The following is a 26,985-nucleotide window of genomic DNA, read 5'->3' as shown; positions in this document are numbered from 1 at the left end:
AAGCAGAGGTCATGAAGTGATGAGGGCTTTTGCACCACAGCTAGAAGATCCCCGGTTCAAGCTGAGGGGCTTTTTCAGTGCAGTTTGCATGTTCTCCCATTGCATGTGACGGTTTTTCAGCACTCCAATTGACAGCAACAGTTCATAAATATGCGTTTGAAGTGGTCTGGTGACACGAAACTGAATCTGACTGTGGAAACTGTGAAACTGTGACTCTCTGTGAAGGACTGGCAGCATGTCCAGGCTGAACTGTGCCTTCATCCAGAGCACACAGTCTGGGACTGGCTCCAGGCCCCTGAAACCCTGAATTGAAGGAAACAGTACAGAAGATGGATGCATGAAATAAGTAAAACTATGAATTGCCTTTTATCTGTTGTCATTCTCTTGGTTGGTTTCAACTGGTCAACTCAAGCTAATTTATAGTTTTAAATTTCTTCCGTTTGACTGTTTTATTATACAATTGTGTCGTGTTTACCAGGATTGAACACATATTAGTGTGAAATAAATGATACAACCTTCAAATCCATGTGTTGAAATAGAGAAGTATAGGCAAAACCCCCTTCGCACTGTGAACTGAGACTTTCTGACGCACGTTCACACCCAGACACACACACACACACACACACACACACACACACACACACACACACACACACACACACACACACACACACACACACACACACACACACACACACACACTGTCTATAAATGGACTTTATATTAATCTGCTTTTTGCTTTTACGTGGTAAATATGGCATTGAAACGCCTGCAGACATTGTGAGTTCGTGTCGGGAGTGAGGTGTGGCATCAGGCATTTCAAACACCCTTTGAGTTTTGGTCCAACCTGCTGACTGACAGTCTGCCAGCTTGCTATGAGGCTGGAAGTGAATGTTTTGGGAACTCTATGACCAATGTTTAGAAATATCATATGACAAATAATGTAAATTACCCCCCCCCCCCCCCCCCCCCCCTCCACACCACATCCAGGCATGTGACCACTCGGTCCCATACGGGGTTAAAAAAAAAAAAAAGACAGTCATTGTTCTTCTGTGTGTGCAAAATATAAACTTGCCAAACTTGGCTGAGTTGCAAAAGACTGTCGAGCAATCCTGAAACAGAAAGTAGAAAATAGATATTTGGCTGGTGCGCTGGTGTGATACACTGCACAGCAGCAGCTGAAGAAAAGCAAATGTAAAACTCGCACAAAACCAGCACTTTTCTCAAAAGACACCGCCGGTGAAGGGAATAAAAAGGAGCACACTGTTGAAAACCCACAGCTTTGACTTTGCATTGCACTTTCATGAGACTCACAAGGCAAAAACAAGGATCAAACCTGATGCAGCATGAGCTAAGATGATTTATAAATACCCTTGTTTTTCCAAATCACCATCCTGCTTTGTATCGCAGCCTTTGTTCATAGTGTATTAAAAGGTTCAGGTCTGTAAGCTTCATTTTCTAAGGTTGAACATTTAGACCGGTTCCTGTCAAACATCCAGTCAGTGGGAGACGAGGTAATTGCAGGTAATGTTGGCCAATTAAAACTGCTCCAAAGTATTGCATTACATTTTCAATGCATTAATGTTATGTTCATTTCAAAGAAACTGAACTAGTCCTTCATTATGTTGGCTGCCATACATCTCATAAATCCTTGTGATAGATGTGATCAGTTATTATTCGCCCCTCTGGCAGCGAGGATGACATTTTTACACGCCTCACAACTATCAAAATGACCTGATTAAAAGTTTTCCAATCAGTATATTTCCATATGTCCGTCCACTGCTTTTGGTAAAGTGTTGGTTGGCGCCGCTGCAGTGATAGCTTTTGAAATAAAAAAAAAAGAGAGAGAGAAGAAAAAAAACAGCATGTATTTTTATTTTCCTCCAAAATTCAGCAGAAAATGTTATCAACTCAATCCTCCTCATGTAGAGGTGCATTTATCTGCTGAGCAGTGTTTTGGCAGTTCAGGCTGCACGGCCCAATTATACTGGATCAAAGGCAGACAACATGAAGGAGGAAAGTGAGGATAAAAACACTGAGACGTGACTCAGGTCAGGCCTTCCGTGCTGCACGGGAACGGCTTCCACTGTGAAAGGAAAGTGAATAAAAGGCTGCGGCCAAAGTTTTCCGTGGAATATTTCCACACTGAAGACGGGGAAACACATTTTTGACGACACAGAGTGCTCTCGTACTGTCCGATTAAAATATTATCTACACTCGACTTTCCAGGATTAATTTGCATGCATGCATATAAACAAACTGGAGCGTCGAGAGGCTCCTCAGGATAACTCCTGGCTCCATTAATAGAAAGCACTCAAGTGTTCATAATGTTTCTTTGTCTATTCATACATTTACTGTAATAACTATTCTCCTTCTTTGATAGTACTTTGAAGTGAGAACAGACACTGGACAGGTCGTCGGTCCATCACAGGACACACACACAGACTGGAGCGTTTTTGCAAAGATTCCAGAGCAGTAATCACCACACCTCCGTACAGCCCACTCAGGATTTACATGGACTCACATACACAAACACACACACACACACACTCCCGGGACAAATTACCATTTCACAGCGTCCCTGGTGTGTTAGTGAAGAGATATTTTTCTTAATCAGAAGCTGTTAACATGTTGGAGCACAGCCTCCTGATTAACAGAAATTAGCAGTGAGCAGCTCCATTAGATCTGATTTTCTGAGACGGTGACAGAGAGTGGATATACAGCTACAGTCGGAGCCGTCCTTGGTTATATTTTCTTCTAACTATGGCTGGAATGAGGAAAGTTGAAGCTCTGATGAGGTCAACAGGTCCAAGAAAAAAACATTTCCGTTGCTTTGAAATCAGCCGAGGGAGAAAATCTGTATTTAATGCGACAGGAATGAGTGAAAACCCATTTCCCCATCTACTTCACGGCGATTTGTCGAGAAGCATTCAGGGGCGTAGCAGGAAAGGTCAAACATTCAATGATCACATAATGAGAAACGGAAACGTCTGGACTCGAGGACATAGCAAGGAAATTACAAGAAATTATTGAAAGAGCTTCTCTAAGTGGGTGGAATCAGGATTTCCTTTAACATGAACAATCAGTCTGCGATGTAATTTTAGACACACACACACACACTCGCTGACAACGTACAATAAGTATGGAAAGAAACTTTATTAGATCAAACCCCTGTAGATACTTCAACAGCATTTAAAGTTTTTGCAACAACTCAGCAATAAAAAAAGATTTACAAAAGATTTTTTTTTTTTATGGCAACCACCTCACAGTAGACACATAAATACCATAATCCCCCACCCCAACTTTCCTAATACAATTTACTCAATAGGCATACAGACGTTACATACTGACATTCACACCTACACACATTGCATACTTGCTATCTCAAAAACCAACCGTTAAACTTAAATAAGTATTCATTAATAAATATTTCATCAATACATGGGTGTAGTGTTCTCTTAAGAAAGATTTCATTAGTGATGTTCGTACGTATGTGCCTATGTAAGAAAAATGCTTTAATGTGCACAGTATAAAAAAAAAATAATCGGAATAACATGAACACTTATTGAGACGAACACAGAAATGAATGCAGCGTATCGCCCACGACAAAGACGTATAAATATGATCATTCTAAAGTGCATCTGTCAAAGACTTGTCAACTTAAAATGGAGGAAGAAAGAAAGAAAAAAAAATAAAATAAAGGCCATCAAGACTGAAACGCATGTCTTAACGTACAGCTGATATATTTAGCAAAACCTACCTATATACATGCAGAGGACTTTTTTTGTGTGTGTGTGTTTAGATTTTAGGCAACGGAAAAGAAAAGGTAACAGATTAAAAAGGATAAATATTTTCACATTGTCAAGAGGAGAGAATTAGTTTGTACCACTTCAGTCCACACCTGGCTTTACAGAGTGTCACCTTAACATCAAGTGAACTTGGCTAATAAAAAAAAAAAAAAGAGCACAAAGTGGTGTTTCATATCTACTAAAACCTAAAAGCCTCCGCCGCTGGTTTCCATCACGTTGCAGAGACGGTGATCGGGGTTTATATCTTGGGCAGTTTGGGAGCGCTGATGAGAGGGTTCGTCTCCTGCAGGAACCGCCGCCCGGTGCTCTTGTAGTCGTACGTGCAGTCGTGCGTCTCGGCGTAGCGGTGGGTGGCGCAGAAGTTGTGGCCGCACCTGAGAGGTTCAAACACGCCGATGGTTACTTTTGAACCGCGGCAAAGAAAAACCGTTTCCGTCACCAGCCGAGTGCCGCGTCACAGCTCCATTACAATTTTCCATCACGGACGAATTAAACATGTCTTTATTGTGCTTTAATCATTTCATTCTCATCGTGACTGACAATGGCTCCAGTCAGATTTCTTTGTTATTCTGACTGAATGACACTTATTGTTCAATCAAAAAAAAAAAAAAAAAAAGGTTCACAAGCAGACTAAACTGGCGAGCCTTTGAACGCAGCGGGGAGCTGGGGACGCTTCAAGTGGTGGATGTAGAGAGATTAGAGTTACACACTGTTGCGTCAGGCTGTTTGTGCGCGCGGTACAAAGCCGGAGAGGCGGAAATGATCCATACCGATGTCGCTGGTGGAGGAAAAACTTTGATAAAGCTAATAACTTGTGGCAGAACAAGCAGTGGTGCATTTTCTTTGGAGATATGGCAGGAGGACAAAATGATGGGGGGGGGGGGGGGGGGGGGGAGAAACCCCCCCCGTGAGAGATTTGATTTGGTGTGAGGCGTCGAGGGAATGAGCTGCAGGTGGGAAACACTGGCGGCTCTCCTACCTGCACTCGTAGCTGCTGGCCAGCCCGGTCTTCTTGCCACAGAGGAAGCAGTGCTTGGAGCTCTTCTTCTTGGTGCCGGTGGGGGCCTTGACTGGAGGCAAGTGGTACATTGGAGTGCCTAAAAGCAAAGCAAACGCGAATCCTGAGGTAATTGCCAGATTACTTTCTTTTTTTTTTTTTTAAACAACGTAGAAGTTTAGGCAAAACTTGTGTTAAAAAAAAAAAAAAGCAACTGATGAATCAAGAGCATGTGGGACTTTCTCCTACTTTCTGAGAGCTATTTGCACTTGTTTAACATTTCTCAGAATTCACATTTGCTCAAGTCAGATTCGTCAGAGTAATCAAGAAGCTCTGAAAGGTTATATCAACACCGGAGCTAGAAAAGGAGGAAAAGAGTCTTCTTTTTGAGTGAGTGCTTTTAGACATCGAGTTTCCGACTGAACCACAGTGACAGAAGATGAAAATTGCAGCTTTCACATCTCCAAAAGAGAAAAAAAAAACAAACATCGTGACATCACAATCTTGAGTGGCGCATATAAACATTTTTCTGAAAGCTTTGTCTCCATCCCTTTTTGTTTGGACTATTTTGTTGAAACTTTACCGAGCGAAAGCAAATCACCTTCATATCACATTTCCTTCAGCCTAAAGTCGCCTGACACTGATAACATTACGTGTCGAGTCACATGCAGGTTTGTTGATCAGACGTCAGGAAGGTCAAAGACAAAGCTCACACGCTGTTGAGATCAGAGAGCTGCTCCACATAACATGAGACTGCTGCAAAGGTGAGAAATTGATTATGCTGAGGCGGCCATGTCAAACATTACCAAGGAGGGCTGTAAATGAAGTTCTGCTGAATACTACAATCGACTGTTCCTGCTCTACATCAGTCACGCTTTTGAATTGCTTTCCGTGTTTTTTTGTGGGAATGTTTGTTGAAATCTTTCAACACACTAAAGACGGGTTGCACTATAAAATAAGGGTACCACCTCCAAAACAAATAAAAGCAAAGCAGCTAGATTGCTTTGCTTTCGATTCCTCCTTTGCAGTGAAGTCAGTTGTTGCCACAATGTCCTGGACCAGATTTACTGTGGCTTTCTGTTGGAGTCTGCAGAGGCTTCGTCCCTCAGACCCTCGAGAATATGACCTTCTTCTGATGCCAACTCTTCACATCAGGGGAAAGTAAAGTATTCTCCAGCATCAATGTTTGCACTGTGGGGATGTTGGTATGAGACGCTGCTGCAGCAGGCTCCCTCATTGCTCCCTGTTCATTCTTTGTGTTGATCAAATCATTTCTTTGATTTCTGAAAAACAATCTTGAGTTTTGTTTGAATAAATGTTGATCTAAAGAGAATCTCATGCTTGCTGACACTTGGGTGTACCATTGACGTGATAAATTAATTCTGCAAAACATCCCCACATCATGACTATTGCAGGAGAAAAAAAACACACCATTTACAAATTGAGGAAACTTTTTGCAGGTGTGCATTGGTGATAATCCTGAATGTGGGAACTCAGGACTCTGTTCCCTCGGAAAGCTGTGAGAACAGAATCGGAGATAAACCCGACACCTTGCTGTGTGATGAAGGCGCAGCATGCTGGTGTTCGGATGTATTCTGATCTTTTCTGCACCTTCTACGGGCAGTACTGTACGTCTGCCCCCATACAGATATGCAGCAGGTTCATTATAGCGCCACGCTTCTTTTCACCTTTTTCAATTAAAGCCTTTGCTGTGATCAAACATTTGTGCTGTCTTGCTTATCCTCCAGGAGTCATTTAATCTGCAAACATTTTCTGTGGAGCACGATAACACTAGAATTAGGGGAATTGAGGCTTCCCAGCTTGTTGTCATCGTCCGTGCCGAGGCATTTTTGTTGCTGTTCAGTCATCGGTGACAGGGGAGGACATTTCATTGTTTTAACCAAGACGACCGTGAAGGGTGAAGTACCTGCTGCTCATTGAGGTTTTACTAGTTATTTGATCAGAACCACCACCTTGATACATTACTTTACATCAGTGGTCAAATCATTCACATTTAATACATTTCTTGATACTTTGTACTGAATAACTATTGGATTTGAGGAACACGTGTATTGCAATGGATTGATATTGGAACTTTTTCAACGATATCTCTAAAAATGAGGCACAAGTTTCAAACCGTGTTTCATGATTAGGAATCCTTGACCTTCGATATGTTGAGGTGGAATATATCACATTGAGAAAAGCGCAAATGAGTCATTTTGAGGCAAAAACACAGTTCACTGTGCACACAGTCTCAATGTGGAGGAATGAAGCACTTTTCACCTCGACAACGTATGCAAAACAAAACGGTGAATTTGACACTTGGAGTGACGCCCCAAGAGGACAAACTCGAAAAGACTGAAAATACATAGCCTCTTTTTCAAGAATCCCAAGGTACCCGCACAGACAAATGAGTCAAACTGATGTGGGTGATCCCAAAAGAGCATGTGGCGCAATTATTGCTGAGCACTAAATAAAGTCTGAATCTTTTAAAAAAGGAAAAATGTTAGACGTCTCAGTCTTTCATAAACAGACGTCATGGATTTAATCTAGAAAATGAGTTTGGGGACATTTCTTTCTTCTAAATAATTCATTCAGGTATGACTACCACAGTCGGCATATATTAGTGAACCTGATGAATGAATAACTGGTTTGAATACCAGGTGCGCCAGAGGACTTTGCCTCCATTAAATCACCAGCCTGCACAAAGGAATCAGAAACTGATGCAATGTCCAGCGATCTTAGAAATTGAGAGAACCGATTCTCTACTTGGTGAACTGATCTATTCTCTGTACGAACAAACCAAACATGTTTTCAGCCAGTATCAATCAGTGTGTATGCTTTGCCGTATGTTTATTACGCCGATGCAGGAATGATGAATAATTAACACCCTTGTGGTGCTTTATTGTTGCACTCGTGCAAAATAACATCCTCTCTGCATGAGGCTGCACTTTGAAAGACCAGCTTTGTTCGGACTCATTAGCGAAGCACTTGTGTCGACAGCAGCTGAGAAGATGCCATGCAAAGTTCAATGTGTTTTTCCAAACCACCAAAATTCAACAACATCTGTATGTGCAATGCATACATGAAGGTGTCTGTGCGTCTCCCTCACCCGTTGTTCCAAATGGAGAAAGGACTCCGCCCACTGATGCAAGAGTATTGGTGGTCTGAGGAAATGACAATATCATGAATTAGTTAAAGAAAATAAATACAAAGTCTAAGGTTCTAGTCTACATAGATGAGAATCATTTACTCTATATTCCCTGGTAATGAGCCATATATTGTGAAATCTAAAGTGAAAAGTGTTAGTTAAAAATTCCAATCATCAAGCTATCACCTTTTCTCAGCTTTAATTGAAAGGAAAACGTAAAGATGTAAATTATGTCTCACACTTTTTTTTTTTTTTAAGAGAGACGAAAGACTACACATCCTGAATGTAAAATAACCCCACCAACTAGCAGCTAAAACCGACACTGATGACACAGACACTCTTACCATGTAGGAGGCAGCTGCTCGGTGCAACGGCGACATTTGTCTAATGAGTTCATCCTGAAGGACCCTGTTGGAGGGGATACACGGCAGCCGGGAGCCGAAGCTGCTCTGGCCTGAGCCAGTGGCAGGAGGCAATGCAACCCCCAGACTCTCTTCCAGATGATCCCTGCTGCTGTCTGGAGTCCTTGTGGAGAAAGAAGCCAAGAGCTCAGAGTTGTTCAGACACCCCAGTGGCTCCTTACAGGCGTGGTTCGCGATCGTGGTGATGCCTCTTGCTTCTCTCTTTGAAATGAGCTCTGCCCGTTTGCCAGGCGACTCGACTTTGACGCATCGGAGACGAGGCGAGTGAGTGGACAAGGCGGCAGGGCGATGGGGCGACGCGTTGTCTGGCTTCACAGAGCTTTGTGCTTGAAAACTAGGCTGTAAAAAGGACAGTGTGGAGTCAAAAGGCTGCGGCATCAGTCTGGTTGATGATGAGGCTGCTGGTAACGGTGAGGGAGGGCCGATATGGAATGATGTGCCGAGCTGTGGTCCATCGGCTCTGCTGGTGAGAGTATCACTTGCTCCGAGTGTCCAGGGACTGAGTGGAGAAGGTGAGTGGGGTAGCTGGTGCTGAGCACCGATGTCGAGGGGTTGGCGTCCTTCCTCTGGCTGGGTGGAAACATCCAGAACCAGAGGGTCCGACAGTTCCCCAAACGGCGCCGGTGTTGATCCCACCAAACCAACAGACTCCTCTAACAAAGCCAGGCCTCGTGCCTCTCCGTTGGGATCGACTGGGTCAAAGGTGGCTTCAGGGGCCCCTCTTGTACACAGCGGAGGCAACTGCGGATACACACAATCCCTCATCAACCTGGTGCTGCCGATTTCCAACCGGGAAACTTTGGGAGGAGGGCGGATTTTTGCAAAAGTTGGGCACGGCTCCCACGGCTCCTCCTCCTGAAGCATAAAACAAGAGGGTGAAGGAAAAGAGGGAGGAGGCCGTCGATGGATGGACAGGTGGGCAGAGGCCGCAGCAGCAGAGGGGTCTACTGAATCGTGGTCGACAATAGGAGGTAGTGGGGCGTTCGAATGCCGTGGCTGGTTCAACTGTGACAGCGAGCGAAATAGGCGATGATGGTGTCTTGTGCTTGAAGGTGCGTGGGAGCCTCCGCTGGGATGCGGGCCGACTGGTGCCCGTGGTTTTAACTTTGCCGACTTCTAGGGGTCAGAGAGAGTCAAAAGTCAAAGTCATCATATCCAGTGCAACTTTGAAACCATAGTAGTTTTCTTATGATGACATTTGATTGTATGGAATTAGTAGTCAAATGTAATAAAGTCCAATCTCTGACAAGAATATTCCTATTAGTGTGTCTGCATTATGCCACAAGATTTTAGGAAGTTTAAATATTACACTTGATAAACTCTGAGCTTTAAAGCTTCTGTCTGGGAAAAGAAAGGCTTTGCACAAATAAGTCTGAGTAGATTGGATTTGTATGAGTAAATAATTCCATCTCGCAGTCTCTGGACTGAGCTCGGCTGTCCTCTATTCAAGCCTGTTCCTAATAAACCGTTTTCATTAGGAAGATATTTTTTTAGAGTTTAAGCCAAGAATGTGTATTAGATCTACATTGTTCACATGGTTTGGAGTAAATAAATATTGTGGCCAATCTAAAAGAAAACATTGTAACGAGTTAAATATACCACCAGAATGAAAGGCCTTTTCTAACTCATGTTTGCATTCAGACAGAGGGATCTAACTTTAGCGGGTTTGTGTGAGAGGTTTTTTTATTTACTTTCTTATTGAGGTTCATGTCCTCCATCTTTGCTTTGAGCAGTTTCATTTTGTTCATGGTGATGGCATTCTCCAGGCTCTGCTGTGCGGCTACAGAGCTCTCGCGATCCTCCTCATCTGCATACACATTGTAGATGGAGCCACCACTGGAAAACATGAGAAAGATATTTTCTATTGGTGATCTAACGGTATTCTGACAACAAAGCAACAGTTCTGTTCCCTTGGTGGTGGGTGTGCTCACTTCTACATGCATAACCACAATGAACATGACCTCAGCTGCTTAAAGCCTTCAAATATTCTAAAACAAACATCAGTCAACTCCACACCGTCTTTAAGGACACAAACATCCTATTATTATCAGATATGGACAGATTATATGATAACTGAATTGTAAACAACACACATTACAGAACAATCGTGTTCCAACCTCAGAGATTCAGACAGAGGTGTCAGGGTACCGTCACACCGGTCCACCACCCGGAAGAAATTCAGCTGCTCGCCCTCACGATACACCACAAATGTGACCTGCTTGTTAGTTGGGCTTTTCTCCCAGCTCTCCTCCTTGGTACCCTCCATCAGCTCGGTAACGTCTTTGATTGGCTCCTCCATTGTTACTGATCAAGAGAATAAAGGGGGCTTTGTAAAAGAGACTCGAAAAAGGATTTCAAAGAAATAAAGTCAGGACAACAAGCTTGTTTGTTTTTACCTCTCCTGGTGTTGATTGGGCCTCCCCTCATAGCCAAGACCAGTTTCAAAGTGCAGCCTTCTGCAATGCTGCAAGACAAACCAAACACTAGTCACTTGAGAAGGATGTCTGAAATAAACAGTGATTGAGAACAAGCACATAGATACAAGAGAAGGAAATAACCCATTTCCATTTAGAGTAAAACTTTGCTCATCTGAGACTGTGGCTCTGATCGAAAGAAAACGGCACTTCAAGGGACACGATGATTCCCAGGTAATGACAAGTACAGAACTGGGAATATCATTGGAACATTTGTTGCCTATGAGCAGATGTTTCATTGCCTACTTTGCTCCCTCTGTTTCTGAAACTTAAAATAAATAAATAAACAAATAGCATGCTGCCGTGTGATTGGAGAGCCGAGCGACATCTCACCACGGGCCATTTGAGTGGAAAATTAAGTGACAAGCATTCATAACAATATCGCCATCTGCAGCCAGCAGAGCATTGGCGGGTGAGTTCTGCATCTCATAAACTGACAGGATTGGAAGGGCACGCTCTTTAAATATGACCAGTATGTCACTCGTCTCACCCTGCTCTACTTCTCCGCCTCATCTGAAGCACGTTGAGCCAAATGTCTTGCCGAGGCTCCGCCACAGCAGGGGGGGTGTTTCAATGTGCGCTTGCAAGTAATTCTTGTACCACCGTGTGTTTTCAAACACAGCTTTGACAAGCTCAGCTGTCTGTGTGATTTTACCTCCCTGGCAGTGATCTGAAACACTAAAAGGCTGGGAGGAAGAGATTTACCCATAGTCATGTAGACAATGCTCATCATCCAGCTCCACATTGTTCCAGATGAGGTGCTGCTGGGCAACTGGGATACCTTAACAAACAGAGTTGACAAGTATCTGTTCCAGTTTTTACAGACAATGTTCAGATACAAGACAGTGGAACTCAAGTGCCACCTATACCACTCCCCAAGATGATTAATGTCTGCCCCCTTAAGGCAGAACTATGCAAGTACTGAAAAAGAGAAATCCAAATTACACCAAGCAGAACCGTGCAACACAATGAAGTCGACAGCTCAAAAACAAAACCTGGGATTGGTTGGATACATTTCATCCAATTTTCTTACAAAGAATACCAAAGACTCCCATAGGAGAGTGACGGCTAAATGAATACAAGGCTCTCCAGAGCGACTGCTTGGAACGAAGAGGAGTGTATGTGCAGTCATGAAGTTCACAGTGCCCACAAAAGTCAATTTGTCGACTCTGTGCTGGAGGTGAGCCAGTGTCAGTGAGCGAGCAGCGCTCCTCTTATTGTAGAATAGTATGCTCGGTCACAAACACAAAGGTTGGGTAAAGAAGAAGCTAAAAACAGCTGTGACTGAGATGTATGCGTGTGTGTGTGTGTGTTTTTTCCTCTTTTTCGAAATTCAGAGAAGCTGTCTGACCTTTGAGCCTTTTAAACGTAAAGTAAAACATTCAGCTACACATCTTGCATGAAACGATTTGCAGTTGTGATTCAGCAAGCATATTTGTTAGCATTTAAATTATGTACAAACCAATAGAACAAATAATGCAATGACTCGGTAACATATGTGACAAACAAATTGATACATTTTCAAAGCATCTCAAGCTTATACCATGAATCAGACATTCTATATTTTACAATGAAGATCTTCACTTGTATGTTCAACATAACTAGTACCAGTTTTTACTCCTTTACACCAATTAAAAGCCAACGGATTTCACTATAATTATTACTCATGTAGTCCTTTTAGTAAAGTTTTCAAAGCTCAAATAAAAAGAGCATCTTTCGTTCTGATGCTTTAAGACTTAACATGAGCTTTTAGTCCATTTCTGCTTTTGTACAGACTAGAAGAGCCAAATAACAAGTGTGACGACAGACTGAATGTTCTAAAGTGACTCAGTTACCCTGACCAGGTCAAAGGAAAGACAACACCACAATCAACAAGAGAATAGAATCCATTGTAAATGACACACATGGTAGTTAGAAACCGCCAAGTACTAAACTCACCACTCTGAATGGTATATTCAGTTAAATTCAGAGAGAAATAGAACACATGTAAGCACCAATGCAGCAGGTTTTACTTTCACCATCACCTCATACATTTTAAACATGCACACTTAGATTAGTGGACTTTTTACCTTCCAGCCTCTGGATTTTTGCTTTGACTGAAATGACCGCCTCAAAAGGCAACACACGCAGCTCGAAACAGGTCCCAGTCAAGGTCTCGATGAAGAGCTCCATAGTGTCATAGAAAGGGAGCTTGTACTGAAAAGCTCCCACGCTGTCGTCATTGAAGAAGGGCGGCTCCTTCCGGTCGGTCATCTTTGAGTGTTGGGATAGAGAGACTTCAGGAAGATGGTGAAATTGGAGGAGTGGACCAAAGTGAGGGAGAGAGGGACAGCTCACTAGCCTCACGGCAGGCACACATCCTGTAGGATAACCACAGCTGTGGAAACGAAAAAGTCAAAATACAACACGTTACAATCACAGCATAAAAGGTTTGCTTATAATTTTGATTGATACCTATAGTGGTGTACAAACTCCACTTTTTATATCATCAAACAGATGTTTCTGACATTGAGGAACATGAAGTCAAACTGTTCATTACAGACAACCGACAGGACATTCAATTAGAAACAAAACAAAATAACTATTTTCAAAAGAGAGTGTCTCATTTGTTCTGTTAATAGCATGCTACCGTCTCATAAAACATTCAGTGCAGCAATAAAGGCCCTGGCCAAAATTCAAGATCAGGTGTGTTACATAAGCCCATCAGTAGTATGAGGTGTCCTTTGGCTGACCATAGACTCTGATAGATCATCTCTTGTGGCACCCGCCTCCACCCCCCCAAAAAAGTGTGACCTGCACTAAAGGTAGAAAATAGGTAGTGAATCTGAACTAGGGGAAGGCAGTGTGGTGCCCACAGATACTCGGTGACCTGCAGAGACCTTGTGTGAAGTCTGAAAGCACACCCAACATGATATTTTCATCAGGTTTGAAGAAGTTTGAAAAAGTTGAATGAGCCCTGATCTAAACCATAACATCTGCACGGTCAATGCTTTATTTGGTTCACTGCTGTAAATCTACCGTCGTGCTGTTAAAATGTGATTCTGTCCTTTAACTAGTTAATTTCTCAATCCTGTGTTTATTGTCAACGTGTGGCTTTTCGACATTTTGTGACCCTATTTCTTTGAGATTTTTTTTTGTTAAATTGAATGATTCTCTGTTGTCCATTACACTGAATTTCTATTATGCTTCGTTATTGTCTTTACGACTTTATTAAAATGTGGCCACAATTGCATCGTATTACAGCAGAAACAACAACATACATACCATATGTTTGAGTTTTCTTTGACGATGCATTTCTCCATAGGTTTAACACAAGGCTAATCTAAATTTAATTTCCATGTTAAGTTTGACCTTTATCGTTAATGACAAATTTAACAGGGATGACAGGAATTTAGATAGTTAGCAAAGCCCACTAACAAATATGAAACCAACTTGTGGTGAAGATCGACTCTGTGGTGTTATTAAACAGGGCCTGGAGTTCACACATTCAGACGTTTAAAGGCTGCCACATCAGGCCGTTCCACGAACAGACGTCTGTACATTTACAGACGTCTGTATCTGGATATTTCCTATAGATATTTCAACATGATACAAGACTGACCCATCACAGTAGGAGCCACAGCACAGCCAGGTATGTTAATATGACCAAGGTTAGCCTGCAGCCTGACAGCAGAGATGAATGGAGTTCGGTTCAGTGGCTAACGTTAGCGGAGAAAGGTCAAACAGACATTTTTTACAACTCACAATTACTGTTGCAGCTCTAAGTTGTAGTTGTCCTTTATATATTTACTGTCGAAGACCGTTTACCAGTATATCTGGCCACGACACAATAGTTCGCATAGCCGCCGCGGCGAGCGTTAGCTTTTCGTTGCTATGTTAGCCAACAACTCAAACAATGGCTACCTTTCTCCGTGGCTGCTAGCAGGTTGCTAGGCTACATCCACAGGCTCCGGCTCGGTCCGAACAGTGCAGCAGTCGATGTTTCAAATCTCCGCGGCATCCCGTTCAACCGCAAACACTATACAGAGCACACACTGCCGACGGTGGTGGGTCGCCGCGGTGGCCCGGTGGGCGACATCACCGTACCTGCCCGCGACAGCTGAACAACACCTTTAGGACTTCAGGTGATTGACAGACGAAGGAGCCAACCGCGGAAGGCCGATCTGGGCGGGTTTTCCGTTCAATTGAAAAGTGCGTCACTTCCGCCCACCAGTTAATAAATAAATTAATACTAATTTATCTGATCAGCAAAGCTTTTCTCCCGTAATTATCCTCGTTACTGTATGACACTTCTGTGTCTGTAAAATCATCACAGGCTTATACATCTTTTGAATGACGAATTGGCTTTTGAAATGCTTAACAAATTAATGTAATTTAATTAATGATATCACAAAATGTTATACAGATGCCAACTTAATCATCCATCCAATATATTAGACAAAAAGCATCAGATGTGTACAATGAACTCCTTTGGAAAATATGTATATCTGTATTTACACAATGTAGTTAGTTCATTTAGTAGAAGTGGTGGCTGTTAGGCTGGAGAGGAGGATTTGGGATTGAAAGATCCCAATCCCACAGTGGATGAATCCCTGCCAGGTCACCCTTGAGCCCTCATCAGCTCCCCGGTGCACCCTAACGTGGCTGCCCACCGCATCCTAGAACTCAGATGGGTAAATGTGGAAAAAATAATTTCCCTATGTGGATTCATCTCGTAGGATTATTTCAGTTTTAAAATTTGAATGAAGAGCTTCATTCCTGATACTCCTGCTTTAATAAAAGTGACATACAAGTAAAAAGTTTTTTTTATAAACTGTGTTAATGACAACAATAATTAATTGTGTTTGTATGGATGTCTTACTCATACAGGATGCTGATTAATATAAATGTTTAGAGTCTCAACGGACAAGAAATATTAAATCTATTAAAAATAAGCACACACATTTCACATAGGATAAAATATGTTTCTTTTTAGTTATTAAAAATGAAATTTCTTCTTTATCACAGCCAAAGTTAAGAAATGGATGAATTTCTTAATAAAAACAATGTCAAAATGAGTAAGACTATAAGTAAACACAATGATTTCTCTTGAATATGATATGGCACAAAACCAAAGGCATGGAATCTCACATGGCAAAGCCAAAAGATACAAAAAGAAAAATAACAAAAAAAAATCTGTTTAATTTCTGCAGCTTTGAGGGAAAGCATACCATATGCTTATAAAGTGCTATCATATACAATGAGGACTAAGCGGACATAATATGACGCCAGAATGATTTTGAAAATGCTGTTGGATGATGACTGGAATATTTTTTCATTTGTGTCTGTCTCTGCCAAAAATAAGCCACAGTATTTATAGGAATTTATCTGAATAAATACTCTATCAACAGTGTATCCGATATCTTTGAGTGATCCAAATGACAAAAATGTTTTCACAAATCCTGCTACAACAGTTCAGTTCCCACCCAGAGCATTGAGAGGATCGTCAAATATGCTGCTTGACTCTGATGCTGTGGTGTTCTCCTGGGCCGGTGCTGTTTTCTTTGATTTATGGGAAACCTTCGCCACTGGTTTTACTGTGCTTGGTGAGAAGATGTCATCTTAAAAAAACAAAAAAAAACAAAGACGCACAGAAAATATTTAGTTGAATAGGTTTTAGAGCACAGAATAAATTCAAGATTGTAGGCTTGCTTACCCATATCATCATCAAATATCGACTTGGTCTCTCCCTTTGTCTTGGGCTTCTGTTTTGATTTTAAAGTGTCTGTCAGGTCAGCAAAAATGTCTATGTTATCATCAAACAAGCTGGCATCGAGGGTATTTTCTTTGTGCTTCTTGTGAACTTTAGGCACAGTGGTTACTTCATCCTGAAAACATAGAGAGGCGATAAAAGATCAAAATAGGAAAATTAATTAAAAGCAATGGATGACCAATGGAAAGAACACTGTAAAACTAAATGAACGTACCTGAAAGATATCCTGCTTTGACGAACTACTGCTGCTTTTGATTTCTTTACCACTTGTAGGTGTGGGAGTGGAACTGTTGCTCAGGCCAAATAAGTCTTCATCATCGTCGTCTTCTTCCAAAAAGGCAGAGGCCTTAGCCTTTTTAGTGGTTGACCTTGGCTTGACCTTCTTAAAGAGATCATCAGTGTTGTCATCAAAAATGGATGTCAGTGTGCTTCTGTCCTTGTCTATCTTCAATCCCACCCCACTGCTGGCCTGATGATTTGTTGTCTTGTTAGTTGGTCTGGTGGAAGCTGAGTGAGTGACGGTAGTTGCACCAAACAGACCGTCGGAGCCAAAAAGATCATCCTCATCAGAAGACTGCGCTCCCTTGGTATCCTTGCCATTTTTAGCAGAGTCTTTCGTTATGGCATTTTTTGATACTGGCAGAGTGAGTTCTGAAGGTCTGGTGACAATTTGGGAGGGTGAAGGCTGAGATGTGGTGGAGGCAGGAACGACTGGAGATGCAACCTTGTCCGGTAATGTTGGACTGACTTCTGCCAGGGTGGATTTGTCTGGAGGAGGTACCACTAATCCAGACAGACCCGATTTTGGCCCAGAAACTTCGCCACCTCCTGTTTCCTCTTTGTCCTGCAGAGATCTGTGAGCTGCCTGCTGTCTCGCTGCTCTGGACTGGGGTCTACGCTGTACAGCGCCTTTGGCACGACTCTATACGACACAAGATTCAGAACAATGTCACATCAAAAATTCCAACAATGAGAGAATGCGAGTGCCATACTGCAGCTCACCTTGTTTGCACTCTGCAGGGTTGAGGCCTGGATAGGAATGTCAAAGCTCACTCCTCCCTCGTTGTCTGTCGGTGGCCCTGCAGGGCTTGTCAAAGGGCTGGGGCTCAGGCTGGAGCTGGACACTCCTGACGAAGAACTGGGGCCCATTCCACTGGACCCTGGCATGCTGCTGGGAGCAGCACCAGGCAGCAACGCAGCGGGGTTGATCATTAAACTAGCCTAAATGCAGAAAAACACAAATAATCATAAGATTGAAGGTATTTCCATGAAAAGATACATTAAACTTGAGCGCTAAAACGATTTCATCAGACGACCCAATTTATAAATCTTCCAAAGAAGCAGATAAAGACAAAATGAGAAGCCAGGACTTTGAATGGAAATGGAGCAAGACTAAAATGGGTGAGAAACAGCTTTGGAAATGACAAGAAATTCTGAGAATAAAAATAAAGAATATTCATTTTAACAGCCATGTCACTTGATCAGAGACAAGATTGGAAGTTGGAACATGAAAAAGCCCAGGAAAAAGAAGTGTTAAAAGAGAAAATATGTAAGTGAGAATAGAATAGTTCCTCTATAGAAGGAATCAGAGTGAAATGTCAAGGATGAAGACATTTGATTTGATTAAAAAATATATTACTTTGAGTTTCCCAATCCTTGATGAGGAATCTTTAGGTTTTACAGGGCTTGCTGCAGGCTTCTGTGTGGTCAGATTACAGTAAGATCAGAAATGTAACAAAGCAAAACAATCCGTCTGTTCTAAAAAAAAAACATAAAAAAAAAAAAAAGATACCCAAAAGTACATGTGTTTTTTGCCATACAGTAGACCATATGGTATAGACACAGTGGACTTACCTGACTTTCTGATGAAGGTTCAGGACTTGCTAATGGGGCTTTTTCACTCAGTTTATTGGGTTTTTCGGGGATTTCCTGGTAATGAAAATGAAAACAGAGTCAGTGTTGAAGATTCTTTAAGTAGCTGATGGTTCCATCTCATGTAATAAGCCAGCGTTCCAAGATAGCCACGAAAAACAGTTTTGCATTTGTACCGGAGGAGGTGGTTTTGGCTTTAGCGAGCTGAAGAGGTCATCCTCATCCTCGTCCGCAAACAAACTTTGTGCTGCTGGCTTTGCTGTGCTGAGCTTGGAGCTCTCAGAGGAGAAGACAGACATGTTTTGTCAATTTCCCATGAAACACAGGTAAACATAGGCTCAATAGGTAAGTGTTTTCGACAATGTACTTGCAGACAAGCATATTAAATACTAAGAACGTGTGAGATACTGACTGCCGGTTTCCCTGAGCTGGCAAAGAGGTCGACATCTGGGTCATTGTCCTTCTGCTGCGTCTGACTGAACAACAGCTCTTCATCCTGGAACACACCAGTGCTCTTTGCCTGCTCCTCTATGACCTTCAAACAATACAGAAAGACATGTGGTGATAAAACTCTTGTAGAAGAAACGAGACTATGCAGAAAGAAACTCTTCAGGCCCGTGTTAAACCGGGCACACAAACCTTTTGTGTCTTTCTCACTGTGGGTTTACTGGGTGTGAATATTGGCTCATTCCAGTCAGACTCGTCTTCCTCCTCATCATCAAACAAGCTAACAGCATTAGTTTTCGCCTTCTCTTCCTTCTTCTCTTCCACGATTGATGGCGGGCTGACCTTGGAGCTGAAAATGTCATCTTGGTCTACTTCACCCAATGGGCTCTTTGTCTGTTTGCTGGCAAGAACATTAATGCCTCCAAAGAGACTGACCGCTCCAGCAGGCTTCTTTTTACTCTCACTGCTCTCCGGTGGTTGGGACTTTGGGAACATTTCGGGGGGATTCGATGCAGGTTTCTCCTGCCCAGATGACTTGTCTCTTGGTGTCGTCTCAGACGCTGTCATTTCGTCACACTTCTGAGGCAGCGAATTTGACTTCGTAGTCACATCAGGTGTCTGAATGCAAACAGATATGAAAGCTATTTAATCTTGGCATGAATCAAAGATGAAATACCAATCGTAGAATGTTCAAAAGAAGATAATTTTCCATGTGTAATGAAAACGCAATTGTGCACCCACTTGAGCCGGCGCTCCAGTGTGTGGGCTAACAGCCGGTTTAGTGCCAAAGAGGGATCCTTTATCACCATTGTCCTCATCTTCGAACAAGAGAGCAACCCTCTGAGGCTTCTTCTGACTATTTAAGAAGCAGAAAATGTTATAGTTATACAGAAAGTGTACTGTTCAAGGGAATATTTTGTCAGGAACAAAGCGGTTTTATTATAGATTAAGTTTTGCATTATCATGTAGGGATTATACTGAAATGCAAGGCATACCTTGACTCTTTTGTTGGAGCAAACAGGTCGTCATCCCCGTCATTGTCAAAAAGGCTACTCCCCTGAGCCGTTTTGGTGCCGGGGAGGTTGGATGGAGCACTGACGCTGGCTTTCATCCCTCCAATCTTCTTCTCCGACTTTGTTTCACTAGTTTTAGAACCTAGCCATTGGTCCTGTCATCAGAAAAAACATATGTATTGGACTACACATGGATGACAGAAACCATCAAAGAGACAAGAGCATACAACATTTCTCCTTGATTTAATACCTCATCATCGCTGAAGAGGGACACAGTCTTGCTGGGTTGTGGTGTGGAGGCTTTAGTTTGATTGGGTTTTGGTTTAGATTTCGCTGCTGATGCAAACAGATCCTGCAAGGAAGCAACTAGATTAGAGTGAGGCACTCAAAGACCAAAAAAAAAATAAATCTAAATGTAATTCTTATCTGTAATGTGAAATTCATTCCTACCTCTTCTTCCTCATCGTCAAACAAAGAGAGAGTGTCTTTGCTGTTTTTTTTCTGGATTGTAGGTTCGGGCTTAGACTGGCTCTTCGGGATTGTTGGAAATACCTATGGATGCCAAATGCGTATATTGTGAACTGAAACTATTTGATTCCTGTTACGGCTTTTGTACCGTTTTATGTTTGGAAAACGTTACCTGTGTGTCTTCATCATCAGAAAAGAGCCCTTTGGTCTCAGGTATGTGCGTCTTGACAGCAGCTTGCCCAACATCTGGAGGTGGACCATTCTGTAATTCACAATGGGACAGAGGCGAAATAGAGAATAGCAATCTAAAGTCAAACTTTTCATCTTAAAGAAGAGGGTCCAAGCTTTAAACAAGGAGAAAGGCCTGAGCTTTGTCAACATATGTAAAGAGCAGCTTCAATAGATGTTAGATCTCTTGTTGGAACCAAGTTGTTGTGACACCACATTCACAACAACTCCATTTTATCAGGATAATATTTGTTACAACAAAAGAGAAAAAGTCTGTTCAGACCTCTTCAGATTTCTCCGATTCTTCACTGGTAGATGGTTGACGTTTTTTCAGGGCCTCGCTGAGCAAATTTTTAGTCCCTGGGCCAAACAGAGACACAGCCCCTGCTGGCATCTGGAAATAATCAATTGTCAACATCAGAGAAGAAGCAAACACACTTGTCAACGTACAAAAACAACATTCATACTAATATATAATAAAGTGTCTGTGTACCTTTTTCTCGGGAGCTTTAACTTGTGCTCCTACTGCCTCTGTCTTGCTCTGACTTGTTGCAGATAAACTGGACTTGTTACTGAATATGTCACCATCCTCATCCTCTTCCTCCTCCTCGTCAAAAAGGTCAATAGCCTTCTTGGGTTTGGGCTTCTCCTGTCCAGCTGAAAGTAAGAAAAGAAAGTCCCCACAGAGAAGTTTAAGGAAGGCCTCAAACCCCGGCTTCAACTGTTGGACTGTAACGCCAAGTTGTGTGTTTTCACACACTTACCCGAATCAGACTTTTTCAAGCTTTTACTGCCAAAGAAGTCATCTTCCTCCTCTTCATCATCAAACAGCCCACCACCTCCAACCTGCTTAGAGATGGTGTTTGTCCTCGGAGGTGGAATCCCATTCTCTTTGCTCTCCTCCGGGTCAGATTTATTCCCCGAACTGAACAGGTTGTTATCTGTTGGCAGAACAAGACTTAGTTTGTTTGAGGCTGATGAAGTAGGCGGGAGCTCGACATCAGCCGTCAGATAGCAACTGTAACTACCTGGGAATATTGACACAGCACCAGCTGGAATCTTCTTTCCAGGTTTGCTGGCTTCTTGAACAGAAAAGAAAAGGTATAAACAAAAAATCTACTAAAGCAATTTTTTCAAAGGCCCGTATATATCATATTGATATCAGGCCGTTATCTTACCTGTAGTTTGTGCTGTGCTTATCATGCTCTCACTCCCTGCTTTTTTCTCTTCAAAAGGAGGCGGCTTTGGCGCCTCAGAGAAAAGATCCCCCTTAATGGCACAGTGTCATACAGAACAAATAAGTTTCTGTCCGGTAGACATTAATATATGATGAATCTGAAGAAGCAATAAAAATAATTCACCTCCTCATCGTCGTCAAACAGACCTCTTCCTCCACTGAAGAGGCCACTCTTGCCACCAAATGGGGAGAAGTCATCGTCATCCATTTTTGGTGGTTTGAACATGTCGTCACTGTCCTCGTCAGCTGCAGTTACAAAGCACATTAACGGCAATTAGCTTTCCATTTGAAGAAAACGTGGAAATAACTTGTGTAAAACACAACACAAAGGCTGAAATACGTCGATGGCTATGAGTGTCTTACCCGCCGGTTTTGAAGATTTTGGCTCTTTTCTGCCTTTGTTCTTCTTCTTAGATGTCAATGCTTTCGAGATATGACAGGGTGGAAAGAAAAGCTCCATGAACATGCACATGCAGTGATGGAGCTCATGCTTTCAACGTTAATCCAAAACTTAAACTTGGATGAATTTACTGATATTAAAATGAAACATGATGAGTGAGAGGAATGCAAATTCAAAGTGCGATAATATGAGAAACTCTCATGGCTGATTTGCGACGACGGGGACTTACAAGCACGATCTCCCTCGGGTTTGTTTCCTGGTTCCCCTTTGATCCGGGCAGCAAGCTCATCTGCAAAGGATGAAGGACCTGTGTTCTGAATGAGAGAAATGTGCACATTCATTAGAGGTTTTGTAACGTGGAGTCGAAAAAATTCAATGTCTTCGATCGCAATCGCATATATTCAGCTCAAACATAAACTGTTATACTTCTCAGATAATTCATTGAATCATTATGCACACTGCCTTACTTTTGTGTCATCGTCGTCGTCGTCCTTGTCCGATTCTCCAAATATGTCAGAATCCTCATCTTCTTCCTCTTCATCATCGTCATAACTCATCATGGAGGATTTCTAGGAGAGCACAGAGGGAACATTTTTAAATCATGTAAGATTTTAACTTATCTATTAATAGAAATGCAAGGTTAAAAGGTGTATTGTTACCTTTTTTATATTGATCGACTCATCATCCTCATCTTGAATGAAGTCGTCATCTGATTGCTGTAAAATAAATAAATAATAATAATATATATATATACACACACACACACACGCACACGCACACACAAATAATTACAATCAGCAGGTTTTCAATTTAACCCCAAATTATGTGAAAGTTTAAGAAAAATGTTCGTACGACTGCTTCTTTGCCGTCTTCACTGTCGATAACACTGTCTCTGTCGCTGTCAACTGACATTTCTGGAGGGAAGAAAAAGAATACACTTGAAACGTGAGAAATAATCAATCAATTGTGTGAATGTTGATGGGCAATATACTGCATCTGAAAAATCGATGCTATATTACCATCACTTGATAGATCACCCAGCCCAACATCGTCTTGTTCCATGAAGGCCTGGGAACCAATCAGGTAAGGCAGTGGTCTGTCCACATAAAGATCCTAGCCATTGAGGACACAATAAAACATGACAGATTACACAAATGTGACATTCTTCCACCACATGCAGAATCTGTCGTAATCCACTCTACTGCTTTGAACAATGAAAAGAAGAAGGAGAAGGGAAAAAAAGCAAACCTTAGGCTCCAGTATAGACTCCACTCTGTCTGTCACCTCCTCGTCCTCTGAGTCAGAATTTCCTGCTTTGATGTCCAGATGCTCAAAAGCGGATTCCAGCACTTTCAGACCAAAATTCACAGCTTCCTGCATCTTGGGGATCAACTCTGCTTCTTTCTGCTCTCGAGTCTTCTCCTTCAGGAAAAAACAAAAACAAAGGCAATTCTTAACATACTATTCAGGTATACGCCTAAGACTAAAGTTTCTTTGTGGTAACACACCTGCTCAGGTTGCTTTTCTAAGGCATCGGCTTTGGGAATAGTCTCTTCTATTTCTTCATCGTACACTCTCTACAAAAGCACACAAAGTGAAAAGAAAAAAAAGAGAGAGAGAGCGACAAAGCTTTTCAAAACACTTGTGGTTTTCATGGCGCATAAACCAGTAGGGCAATTCATTTTGTACACCTATTAAAAGTAAACTGCATGAAAATGTTTGAATGATTATACGTTACATTTTCTATAAACTGAGTATTGGAGAGCATCAGGAAGTCATTAAAGACCGAGTGCAAGCAGCTATCTGTGGCCTTGGTGTCCCGGATGAGACTGTCCAGCTGCTTTTCGATGTCATGCGTCTTTGACAGCATTCTCTGGGAGAAGTCTTGGAGGAAGAGGAAGAGCTGAGGGACAAAAGTGAGGACAGAATCAGCTGAAATGTCATCACCCGAAAGCAGGCTATCTCACAATCTGACCACCCGTTGATTTCTAACTGCTTTCCTTTGAAACTTCGAAAAATGACGGTCAATTCGTATTTCAGATCTGGGGATGAAGATTTTGCACGTACCCCCGAGTCAGCTGCCAGCGACCAGTTGGCGCTGCTCTGCCGCATCTCTTCAAGAGTCCAAGGCCTCTCCCAAACCTGAGCATCGCTCTCAAAGTGGTCGCTTCTGCTTGGGCCATTTGCCAATCCCGCCGGCACCCCACTCATCTGCAAAGAGATTATTAGTGGAATTAAATATTTAATAGATGCTTCTAAGTGCCGGTTGAATTTAAACCAAAAAGCAAATGATTCTCCGTCTGTTGTCATAAACTGCAACGTTTATTCAAACCACCTGAAAGATGGAAACATAAACAGAGATGTCATTCAAATATGAAGATTCAGGGATATCTGGCAGATGCCAAAATTAATAATAATTAAACTAAAGATAGACAATAAAGGAAAATATGATTTTCTTTGGGTACTTTGGTTTCTTTCCACAATAAAAAAAAACTAGCATTTGAGACTAACTGGTTACTCTGAATTGTCTGTAGGTTATCTTTTATCTGGACACCTACAAAAAGTCACATTTCCTGTTTATTTTAGTTTGTAATCAATCTACTTTCATAGTAGTTGTGTTGTATACGTTTATGGTAGAGCACTTTGTGAATCTGGTTTCGATAAGTGATAAACAAATAAACTTCATCATCATCGCTTGGATCATAGTACACAGTCTCCGCTTCTGAGTAAAACAGACCCGTTTAGCATGCGATATAAAATACTTGAAATCATGTACAAAGTCAGTTTCTATACTGATATTCTAGAGGTGACAACCAATTTGAAAGGTGGAGAGAAGGAAAGAAAAGTTCAAGAATAGTATGTAATAAATTAGTAATTGTCATTGTACATCTACATCAAATAGACGATAAGACAAACAGAAACAAAGAAGAAGCACAAGTTACCAGAATACTACTTCTACTCATGGAAATGAAAATAAATATGCATTACAAGCTTTGTTTATATATAAACAAAATCATTGTTATCGTGCAACATTACCACTGAACAATAACTCTGTTTGTCTTTCTGGTTGTCAACGTGTCTGCTATTCTAAACGGCTGCAATCAGTTCCACCCTACAACTGCGAGTTGGATGAAGCAGTACAGAAGATGTTTTGATGGCTGGACAACTGCAGATATTTGTTTTCCCCCAATCTGATGAAGTGATGAGTGGTCTGATCTCTTTAAAACTCGCAACCGAGTTTAATGTACAATCATTATGTTTGGTAGAACTGACACTTTGGGATCATGAGATAATAAGTCAGAAGAACAGAACATCCACTTGGATGTTTATCAACAGATTCACATTAAAAGATTTGAAAACGTTGCTCTGAAAAGTGGTCTTGTTGGCTGTTAACCAGGTGACAATAATACAATTTGAAGATAAAATATCACAATCCTTTTACATCATCTGAGAAATCCATAAATATATAATTTGCTGATTTTAGTGTTTCCATTTTGCCATTTATATTCCATGTAGAAGAGAGAAAACATAAAATGGGGTCAGGCCAATACTGTTACACAGCTTCACACACAGGAAGTAATAACAAACACATGACCAAAGGTCTAAAAGCCTCCACGGCAAAAAAACAACTTAAAAACAGAGAGCACAAGGTGTACTAAAGGATGGGTAATATAGTCCTGTCATGTACATGGCAATGTATATCGAGGCTCATTCTGATGTAAACAATTACAGATCAATACGAAAATCAAAACAACTAAGATCAGACATACCACAACCTAATAAAAGAAGGAAATCCAAAGCGTTTTGCTCCTGTTTATGTGTAGATACTGACCAATAGGAAGTGAAACGTCACAAATCAAACCTCTTCTGAACTTGTAGCTTCAACTCAACTTGTGTAGTTTTGCTGGTACACTTGCAAGACAACCACGTTAAGTGACTTATGCAACAACAACCACGCAGCAAAATTTGCGGAAGGAAATATGCTGTATCCGCATAAAGTTTACAAAACGTTGTTTCCTGCGTCGAGAACGAGTTTCACTGAGAAAGAGGAGACTGTTTGGCTAACGGCTAGCTGAACTTAGCTTAGCCAACAACAACGGGCAGCTACAGCAGTGTCAGGCGACACGGGGAGATTTATCTCGCCCCAAACTAACACTCCTCGCCTTACCTCGAAAAAAACGGGTCAAATGCTGTCCGCGACGGTCGACTGTTGTCAAAAAAGACCAAAAAATTAAGATCGATTATGCAAAAATTGGCCTTTCCCTCATTGGTCTTCTGACAGGTCAGCCATGTTCTGTCTGCAGACAGTCACCTGACTACCGTTGCCTAGCAACCCGGTGAAAGTGGGGCGGAGTGGAAGAGACCAACCAAAGATTGAAGCACAGTAACTGATCCTGGATCAGTCGTCTGATCAAACTGCGCTCCCGAGGTTTACCCTAATGTCCCTAAAGTGGACACGACGGTACAAGAAGAAAGCAAAAAAAATTTAAAAAAAATAAAACGTATTATAAACTATTTTAATTTGACTTGATTTGAGGTTGGTTTTATTCTCGCCAATGTTTTAACCCTTTAACATCACCTCGCCAAGAAAAGAGAAATGGAACCAATATTTACTTAGACCAGAGTTAAACTCATCAAAACGCACATACCTAGAAAAAGACTCCCTCGTACACCCAATATATGACCTGAACCTTTCAAACTAAACCTGAACTCCT

At 41.8% G+C, this 26,985-nt stretch overlaps 2 protein-coding genes across 4 annotated transcripts; both read right to left on the bottom strand.

Annotated features, from left to right (window-relative positions):
- Positions 1-3,137: 3,137 nt before the first annotated feature.
- On the bottom strand, positions 3,138-14,940 carry zfand4 (zinc finger, AN1-type domain 4). The gene is made up of 10 exons (XM_080507192.1): positions 14,757-14,940; positions 12,923-13,230; positions 11,559-11,634; positions 10,776-10,843; positions 10,497-10,683; positions 10,071-10,215; positions 8,302-9,495; positions 7,919-7,973; positions 4,789-4,906; positions 3,138-4,183 (listed from the first exon to the last, which is right to left on the bottom strand). The coding sequence occupies exons 2-10, from the start codon at positions 13,104-13,106 to the stop codon at positions 4,048-4,050; spliced, it is 2,163 nt and encodes a 720-aa protein (XP_080363318.1). The 5' UTR covers positions 13,107-13,230; positions 14,757-14,940; the 3' UTR covers positions 3,138-4,047.
- Positions 14,941-15,836: 896 nt separating this feature from the next.
- Positions 15,837-26,537, bottom strand: washc2c (WASH complex subunit 2C). 3 transcript variants are annotated; one of them, XM_080507336.1, is made up of 31 exons: positions 26,439-26,537; positions 24,338-24,481; positions 24,009-24,173; positions 23,779-23,847; positions 23,519-23,692; positions 23,290-23,383; positions 23,123-23,184; positions 22,930-22,986; positions 22,738-22,839; positions 22,500-22,584; positions 22,234-22,293; positions 21,995-22,116; positions 21,812-21,902; positions 21,662-21,715; positions 21,398-21,574; positions 21,127-21,290; positions 20,917-21,027; positions 20,578-20,667; positions 20,388-20,489; positions 20,188-20,289; positions 19,920-20,092; positions 19,666-19,780; positions 19,117-19,542; positions 18,890-19,012; positions 18,654-18,755; positions 18,460-18,534; positions 18,245-18,304; positions 17,608-17,826; positions 16,820-17,527; positions 16,549-16,720; positions 15,837-16,453 (listed from the first exon to the last, which is right to left on the bottom strand). In XM_080507336.1, exons 2-31 carry the CDS (start codon positions 24,479-24,481, stop codon positions 16,308-16,310), a joined length of 4,344 nt encoding a protein of 1,447 aa, XP_080363462.1. In that variant the 5' UTR covers positions 26,439-26,537; the 3' UTR covers positions 15,837-16,307. The 3 variants fall into 3 exon arrangements, with proteins under 3 accessions (XP_080363462.1, XP_080363463.1, XP_080363464.1); XM_080507337.1 differs by having other exon boundaries at positions 21,662-21,712; XM_080507338.1 differs by lacking the exon at positions 18,245-18,304.
- Between the last annotated feature and the right edge of the window lie 448 nt (positions 26,538-26,985).

This window comes from Blennius ocellaris (assembly GCF_963422515.1).
Source record: "Blennius ocellaris genome assembly, chromosome: 13".
Taxonomy (NCBI): Eukaryota; Metazoa; Chordata; class Actinopteri; order Blenniiformes; family Blenniidae; genus Blennius; species Blennius ocellaris.
Note: the sequence above shows the minus strand (reverse complement) of the source record. Positions and strands in the feature narration are given on the sequence as shown.

Bases quoted from the DNA above. Each gene is read 5' to 3' on its own strand.
- zfand4 (XM_080507192.1), bottom strand. From the start codon at position 13,106: ATGACCGACCGGAAGGAGCCGCCCTTCTTCAATGACGACAGCGTGGGA. The intron at 10,684-10,775 runs GTAAAAACAAAC...TCTCTTGATCAG, and splicing joins CCCAATCAACACCAGGAGAG to TAACAATGGAGGAGCCAATC. The intron at 4,907-7,918 runs GTGAGGGAGACG...CTTTGCTTTTAG, and splicing joins TTCTCCATTTGGAACAACGG to GCACTCCAATGTACCACTTG.
- washc2c (XM_080507336.1), bottom strand. From the start codon at position 24,481: ATGAGTGGGGTGCCGGCGGGATTGGCAAATGGCCCAAGCAGAAGCGAC. The intron at 22,987-23,122 runs GTACGAACATTT...TTTATTTTACAG, and splicing joins AAGACGGCAAAGAAGCAGTC to CAATCAGATGACGACTTCAT. The intron at 22,294-22,499 runs GTAAGTCCCCGT...ATATCTCGAAAG, and splicing joins ACCCGAGGGAGATCGTGCTT to CATTGACATCTAAGAAGAAG.